Raw genomic sequence first — 8,589 nt, 5'->3', positions numbered from 1 at the left:
TAAGTTCAAACCCCTCAAGACCAACACCAACATAAACTAAAATTTAACTGAATATATCTCTTTGGACATTGATTATTATATTTCTGACTACTTAAACCTAATTCTACAACCTGAAAAAAATAGCCTGTCCCTATGTCTTGCTTTTAAAATCTTTGAACAACTATGTACAACTGAGTGAAGCATGCCATCTGCTGGTTATTAAGAGTTTGGCTTTAATGATACTAGAGTCCTGGACCAGTCCTGAGGCAATAACAGTGTGTCATTTAGGTCTAATTGGACTATAGTATTGCTGAAGTCCTCCATTTCCTTGCTGATCTTCTGTCTTGTTCTATCCATTATTATTATGAAAGAGTTCCATTGAAGTCTCCAACTATTACTGTGGAACTTATTTCTCTCTTCTGTCAAAGTTTGCTTCATGTATTTTGGAATTCTTTTTTGTTATTGTGCATATGTTTATAATTGTAATTTATTGATAAATTGAATCTTTTTCAATATCTAATGTCCTTTACTGTCTTTTGCATAAACTTCTTTGATGTCAAATATAATTTTCTGATTATAATATAGGCACCGTAGCTTTATTTTAGTTACTATTAGCATGGAATATTCTATTCCATCTTCAAGCTTTTTGTGTTTTTGGATTGAAAGTGAGTCTCTTGAAGATAACATATTAATGGATCACATGCTTTAATCCATTCTGTTATTCTCCACGTTTAAATTGGAGAACTTACTCCATGTACATTTAAATTGGGAGAACTTACTCCATGCTTCCCTAGTGGGTCAGCTTGCAAAGAATCCACCTGCCATGCAGGTGGGTTTGATTCCTGTGTTGGGAAGATCCCCTGGAGAAGGGAAAGGCTACCCACTCCAGTATTCTGGCCTGGAGAATTCCATGGACTGTATAGTCCATGGGGTCACAAAGAGTCAGACACAACTGAGTGACTTTCACTTTCATTTTACTTCCCTAGTGGCTCAAATGGTAAAGAATCTACTTGCAATGCAGGAGACCCATGTTCAATCCCTGGGTCAGGATGACCCCCTGGAGAAGGAATGGCAACCCAATCCAATATTCTTGCCTGGAGAATCCCATGGACAGAGGAGCCTGGCGGGCTACAGTCCGTGGGGTCACAAAGAGTCGGACACGACGAGCAAGTAATACTTTCACTTTCACCCATGTGCATTTAAGGTAGTTACTGATTAGGAAGGACTTATGTCCGCCATTTAATTATCTGTTTTCTGTATGTCCTGTGTGCTTTTCTTCCTCAGTTCTTCCTTTACTGTCTCTTTTTCAATTGGTTGACTTTTTATGTTTAGCACACCATTTTGCTTCCCTCTTTTTCCTAGTAGTTTATAAAACTTCTCAGTGGTTCCTCAGAAATTGCAATTAACATTCTAAAACTCATAACAAAAGCAAAACAAAACAAAAAACAACTTATAACAACCTACTGTGAAGAATACCAATTTTAATAGTATATAATGGAATATACCACCAGTCTTTATTTTAATAATATATACTTTTCTCCTAAACTTTTCTGTCTCTCCCCTTTTATATTATTGTTGGCACATACTGCATATTTGTACACTGTGTGCCCATTAATATATATTTATAATCATTATTTTATCATCTTTTTTATATGTTGATACCATAGGGGGGCAAAAAGAGTTAGAAACCAAAAGTACAGTAATACTGGCTTTTACATTTTTACCAGTGTTATTTCTTCATGTGTGAGTCACTGTCTAGTGACCTTTCATTTCAGTTTGAAGTACCCTCTCTAGCATTTCTTGTGGAGCAGATTTAGTAGTAATAAATTCCTTTAGTTTTTTTTTTTTAACTAGGAATGTCTTAGAAGGATAGTTTTGCTAGGTATAGGCTTCTTGGTTGATTTTTTTTTCTTTCAGTATTTTAAATGTGTTATCCTATTGCCTTCTGGCCTCCATGATTTCTGATGAGAATCAGCTATTATTGTGGATTCCATGTACATAACAAGTGCTTTTCTCTTATTGCTCTCTAATTTCAGTCTTTTTTTTTTTTGGCTTTTGACAATTCAACTGTAATGCGGTAGAACTGTAGCCAGTTATCAAGTCTTGTGGGTACAATGCAGCTTTCTAAAAATTCTCTGATTATTTCACTTGTCACTAACTCACATTTCCACATTATTTTGTGTTGCTGTCAACTTCCACTTTGATTATTGCAGTGCCTTCTCTCTGGATAACTTCAATCTCTTTTTCCCTCTGTGTCACATATATGCATCTGCTCACTCTGTGCTTACCTCTAAGAATCCTAGAACACATATTAATTTTCCATCTCCAGCCTTTAGAGTCTTAAGCTCCTTTAGGACAAGCACTGTGTATATACAGCCCTGCAACAGTGTCCAACAAGAGCCAAACAAATGATTCTTGAATGTCTGAAACATACCCACAATACTAGCCCCCTGAGAGTTATGATATAGTGACAGCATAAGACAGAAACCAGCAAAATGTGAATATATGTGTGTAGTGGTAGTCGTGCTTTAGTCACTAAGCCATGTCCAACTCTTGTGAGTCTATGGACTGCAGCCTACCAGGCTCCTCTGTCCATGGGATTTCCCAGGCAAGAATACCAGAGTGGGTTGCCATTTCCTTCTCCAGGGTATCTTCCCAACCCAGGGATTAAACCCAGTCTCCTGCATTGCAGGTGGATTCTTTACCAATTGAGCCACCAAGGAAGCCTGTGTATGTGTGTGTGTATGTTTATAAAACTCCTTTCTTGCTTCTTTACCTCTGATTTTGGAAATCCTACCCATTTTTCAAGATCTATTTGATCCATTACCTTCTCCAGTTCCTACCCATCAAACACACACCTATCAATTCAGCACTGAAATATACACTAATTAAAAATCCCCTATATTATTCATAATGTTTCCCTCATCACAAAAGGGGGGGAGGTATGTTGACATTAGATCTACACTATATTTCTAATAGACACTATAAACAGAATGTAATTCTACTCACCACCTGCTCCACAGGCACTCATCACTGACATGCTTAATAATGTATAGATAGTAGTTATAATCAGACATTGTTTCTGTGATTTTGCCTCCTCATCATATTTGTATTTCCCTGAAGGTAACCTTAATTATTATTTATTAACCAAGAACCCATAGTTTTGTATTAACTAAGAACCCACAGTTCAAGCAGATATACAATACCTATTTTTCCAACATAAGTGGTTAAGGGTTGTACCATCATGCTTTGGTCTATAACTGAGCTAGACTAATGAAATGAGCTGCACTATGCCAGAATTTACCTTTATTTCTATGCATAATCTATTAATAAAACATTCTTATATCTAGAGAAATCATAGCTTATCAATAATATTAGGAATCAATGTGCTTGCTCATCTCTCCCTGAGGAACTGGTTGGGTGTGAAGGGATTGCTCCATTTCACATTGCTGCTTCATTATGCTCTGGAGGCTGATTCTCAGTTTGGCTTGTCCAGGTGGGGACTGTACTCCACATTCAAGTCAGCAACCAGAGCCACATGGGTGTACATTTGTGAGCCTTCTCTTTGAAACTAAAGAAAGAAAGTAGGTTTTATGGGGGAAATTATCTGTCTTACACTCTTATCTCCCATATTGTCCAAGATGGAAAAGCTTTCAATCAACAACTAAGCAAGACTCAATTCACATACATTTTATGTAACTGCCTCTCCCCAATAAGCACCTCTTTGCCAAAGAATAGAACTGATTGCCTTTTATTCTGTACTTTCTAATATTCTATTCTATTCCATGGTCCTATAGTACCCACAGGTAGTTAATAGGCTCCAAGTTTCCAGACACTTAAAGGATAGAGTTGAGGCTTCTGAATGAGACTTTGACCACTCAGAGTAAAGAAGTGGAGGGGAAGAAAGGAGAGAGACTGATGAGACTGAGTCATAGCAGATGGCACAGACACAGCTGGAGACCAGGGCTTGCCAACCCATAGGTTTAAAACAAAGGCTGGCAAATCCACAGATGCCTCACTTGCCCTACTGTCTCTCAGGTCCCTGGCATCTACAAGGCTCCCAGGCTGCTACAGACCTGCAGAGTGTGTCTGGCAGGAAATAAAGTTGATTCAGGAGTATGGGGAGAACTCTGGTCTTTATGGACCAGCCTTGTCCTAGGTCTAGCCACTGTAATAAGGAGATATAATAATAATTCAAGAGGTACTGTACTTTAGTTTTCCTCAAGGTTCTCAGGAACAAAGTCTTCAAACATTCTACTAATCGTCTCCATTGCCTCCTCCATATTAGATGCTCCATGGACAGCATTTTTCAAAATATTTTTTCCAAATTGGGCTCGAATAGAATCTGGGGACAGTAGTCTTGCTTCCTCTGGGTCTGTGGGACCCATCAATCGTCTCCAGTCTGAAACAGCATTCCACTTGGTCAGAATCATGACCAAAGATGTACCCCTGCAAACAAGAATGCTTTCAGAAGACTTGGACTATTGATAACTGTAGAGACTGAATACACAGCTAAAGACAGAACGCCACAGCTTCATCTAGAGAGCTTATCTTTATTCTTTGTCCTCATCAGTGTGATTTTTCTGCTTTTTTAAAAAAATTTTTAACTTCTCCCTCACCCAATAGGTTTATTGGGATTTGTTTTTCTGGGTTTTTTTTTTTTTTGGCCATGTTGCATGGCTTGCTAGGTCTTTGTTATCTCACCAGGGATTGAACCCATGCCCTCTGCAGTGGAAGCACAGAGTCCTAATCACTGGACCACCAGGGAAGTCCCTTTCAACAGGATTTTTGTTCTAGAAGAATTTTTTTTTTTTTTAATTTTAGGGATACATGCTAGGCACTATTCCAGTTACTTTCAATGTATCAATTATTTAGCCTTCACAACAGTGCCAATGAGGTAGGTCCTATTAACATCCCCATTTTATGGATAAGGAAACTAAGGCAAAGATCAAATATGTTGGCAAAGCAGACATTTAAAAGTAGATAGCCTCTATATTTAATGTGAAGAACTAAAGAAACAAAGAAAGAGAAAACAGAGAAGAAAAAAAGGAATTAGAATAAACATGAACTCCAAATATTACCAGGGTGCTTTTCTCATGAATTAGATTGGATAAAATATTTTAATGAATTTTTTGTATTTTTCAAAGTTTCTATAACAAACAGTTACTATGTTTACAATGCAAAGAACTTTTATATATCAGAAACTTACTCAGCTAAAACATCCAAGACATCCTTATAAAACGCTTTTCTTTTTATTTTAAAATAAATTTTCTCTGCTTCCTCTTCAATTAGGAGTGTTTCTTTCATCTGTGTTATATCAAATCCAGTCTCTTTAATAATTTTCATGATATCCTCTAGGGAAAACAGATATTTGATAGTCTTGCAGATTGCCTCCATTTTTGTTCTGTATTTAAGTAGATTGAATAACTGCTGCTGCTACTGCTAAGTCACTTCAGTCGTGTCCGACTCTGTGCGACCCCATAGACGGCAGCCCACCAGGCTCCCCCATCCCTGGGATTCTCCAGGCAAGGGCACTGGAATAGGTTGCCATTTCCTTCTCCAATGCATGAAAGTAAAAAGTGAAAATAAAGTCGCTCAGTTGTGTCTGACTCTTCGCGACCCCATGGACTGCAGCCCACCAGGCTCCTCTGCCCATGGGATTTTCCAGGCAAGAATATTGGAGTGGGGTGCCATTGCCTTCTCCGATTGAATAACTAAGGAAGGTCATAGTATCACTTGCATACAGTGGTTTCAAAAAACCAAAACTGTGCTAAACTAAACTGAAAAGGCAGTCCCCAGAGGGACATTCAGAAGAACTTCAATATGTTAATGTAGATGTTCAGTTTCTGGGATCCATCTTTCCAGAAACCACCTGAAATGTCTAGTGGTCTATAAATGAGGAAATCTGTTTCTATGCCAAAAGTGAAGACATGTTTTCATCTCCACATTGCAAATGCCAAGGAACTTCTTGGATATAGAACTTCTAGATATAGATTGGAGGAGACAGCCAACCTGAACTCTTCTCACTGAACTGGCAGGGCACCATTAAGGTGATTAAATAAAGGAAGTCTGGTCAAAATCTCTCACAGCCTAAACTTGGAGCACTACCGCCTGATAATGAAGGTGCTCATTGCTTTATTCTTTCAACTTTACTTTGCAAAATTCCACAGAAGTTGAAGAAAAACGTATACATTGGTTCTATCTTTATATATTTACCTCTTTGTTCCTGTGTTACATGAGGTTTAATCAGTGCCACAGTGTGTTGAGGAGGAAAGAAATGTTGTATTTCCCTTTCAGCAGCTTCTAGTGAATCACTTCCGTACAACTGGTTGATAGGCAAACCTTCTATTGCAAATTGTGCGCATAAACTTTGAAAAATAAGTCAAGTCAAAAACTGTTATAACATATAAAATAACATAACACAATGTAAAACTTCATATTTGCATTCTACAAAAGGAAGTAACTGCAGAATGGCTTGGGGCATGCTATTACCTTTAAGGAGGTAACAGTCATTAGGGAGAAAGGAGTTGAACATTTCAGTAATCATGATAATGGATATTGACAACTGTCAAAGATGGAATGAACACCCTGGTGCAGTGGAAAAGAACAGAATATAGAATTCTGGTGGTATCACTTGCTAGCTACATGATACTGATCAACTATTTTCCTTGTCTGTGCTTCAGTTGTCTCAAATATGAATATGATAATAAACCCTGTTTTGGAAGGAGTCTTTGAAGATGTAATCTGATGATGTGTTTGAAATTTATGGGACATATTAAGCTGTCAGTAAATTCCTTCTCCTTCTTTAATCACTAACTAATATCAAGCACTAGAGATGGCATTTGACCTATTCCAAAGATACCAGATTATAAACGCTGAATCCAGGAGACATGGCAGTGGAACCCTCCAGGTAAGGAAAGCAGCAGTGAGAGAGGAGCATACCAAACGGCTTTGTGGAACAAGGCAGGAGTGACACTGATGTTAATAGACAAGCCCTGCCGGGGTAGTTTCTTCCAGTTCTGTTTTTGTATGATAGATGAATACATATCTCCAAAGTCAACCGTTATTCCTCAGTGTTTTCCAGTTGCACTCTTTTCTTTCTGTCCCTCTGCTTATCCATTTATATTTCAGTAGAAGTGATGTTCATTGCTCATTGATTTTCTGCCCTTTAAACATAGCCCTGAGCAAGCAACCCACAAAATCCAGCCACAGCAAATAATCTCCCTTCCTGTTAACAGACTGACATCACTGGAAACTTGGCTTTCTGTCCTAAGTTTTAAGACCCCTTTCTTATCTCTGAGTTTCCCTTGTGGCTCAGCTGGTAAAATCTCTCTAATTTTTTCAGTGACCATTTCAGATTTCCTTATCTAATGTGACCTTCCCATTCAGCCCTTGGCTGCTCTCACATCTCTGATTTGAAGATATTTGTAGACTAAGAGCCTGTGATTGTCAGGGAGATTTGTACAATGAATGATACATCACCAGAACTGAATCCATTCAATGCAGAGAACTACAAGCAGACCCTCTATTAGGCTGTTAGACATGGTATTTGGAAAAAGTGTCTGTGTGTGTGTGTGTTTGCATGTAAGGATAGCAGAGAAGGATTGCTATTTTTCTCTTGTATGCAAGTGACCATATTTCAGATTAAGCAATGGAGAGTAAAGAGTCTGATGCCCAAGTGCAGGAGTTATTTCTAAGGCCACTTAGAAAAGGAGGCAATCAAAAATAATGGCTAAGAGTCATTGTGAACTTGTGGCAACATTAGGGATCATAAGGGCTTAGGATTTAAATTCTCACTATAATAGTGGGGAGAAGAGGGGCAGTTACTGAGTGCCTTCACCTGGAGAAAATGTCTCTGTGCTGGTATGTAGCCTCCACATTTGGAGCCAGAATTTCTAGAAGAGTGTGCCTACATGTATCAGATCAGATCAGATCAGTCGCTCAGTCGTGTCCGACCCTTTGCGACCCCATGAATCGCAGCACGCCAGGCCTCCCTGTCCATCACCAACTCCCAGAGTTCACTCAGACTCATGTCCATCGAGTCAGTGATGCCATCCAGCCATCTCATCCTCTGTCATCCCCTTCTTCTCCTGCCCCCAATCCCTCCCAGAATCAGAGTCTTTTCTTCGCATGAGGTGGCCAAAGTACTGCAGTTTCAGCTTTAGCATCATTCCTTCCAAAGAAATCCCAGGGCTGATCTCCTTTAGAATGGACTGGTTGGATCGCCTTGCAGTCCAAGGGACTCTCAAGAGTCTTCTCCAACACCACAGTTCAAAAGCATCAATTCTTCAGTGCTCAGCCTTCTTCACAGTCCAACTCTCACATCCATACACGACCACAGGAAAAACCATAGCCTTGACTACATGAACCTTTGTTGGCAAAGTAATGTCTCTGCTTTGTATAGGCCAGGTATTGATAAGGATTCTTCTCTCTGATGCCATGTATTGCATTCTCTGCTACATTTCATTGAGAGGTTCTATGGCACCCTGCTCATACCACATAAAGAGTGTCCAAGCCATATTATCCTTTACAGTAATTTCCTGGCACAGGAACAAAGACATAAGAGAGGAGGGTCAAAAGAGTACAAAATGCCTCCTTCAGGACAAGTCC

The 8,589-nt window shown here is 39.0% G+C and overlaps 1 protein-coding gene across 1 annotated transcript in view; it reads right to left on the bottom strand.

Moving 5' to 3' along the window:
* Nucleotides 1-4,147: 4,147 nt before the first annotated feature.
* NME8 (NME/NM23 family member 8) overlaps nucleotides 4,148-8,589 on the bottom strand; it is a 39,958-nt gene continuing 35,516 nt past the window's right edge. The window contains exons 13-15 of the mRNA XM_010841492.1: nucleotides 6,196-6,347; nucleotides 5,189-5,333; nucleotides 4,148-4,428 (exon numbers count right to left, since the gene is read on the bottom strand). Of these exons, the coding sequence (XP_010839794.1) occupies nucleotides 4,191-4,428; nucleotides 5,189-5,333; nucleotides 6,196-6,347 (535 nt within the window). The 3' untranslated portion in view covers nucleotides 4,148-4,190. The remainder of the gene's footprint in view (nucleotides 4,429-5,188; nucleotides 5,334-6,195; nucleotides 6,348-8,589) is intronic.

The sequence above is a fragment of the Bison bison genome, unplaced genomic scaffold (genome assembly GCF_000754665.1).
Source record: "Bison bison bison isolate TAMUID 2011002044 unplaced genomic scaffold, Bison_UMD1.0 scf7180017864162, whole genome shotgun sequence".
Taxonomy (NCBI): domain Eukaryota; kingdom Metazoa; phylum Chordata; class Mammalia; order Artiodactyla; family Bovidae; genus Bison; species Bison bison.
Note: the sequence above shows the minus strand (reverse complement) of the source record. Positions and strands in the feature narration are given on the sequence as shown.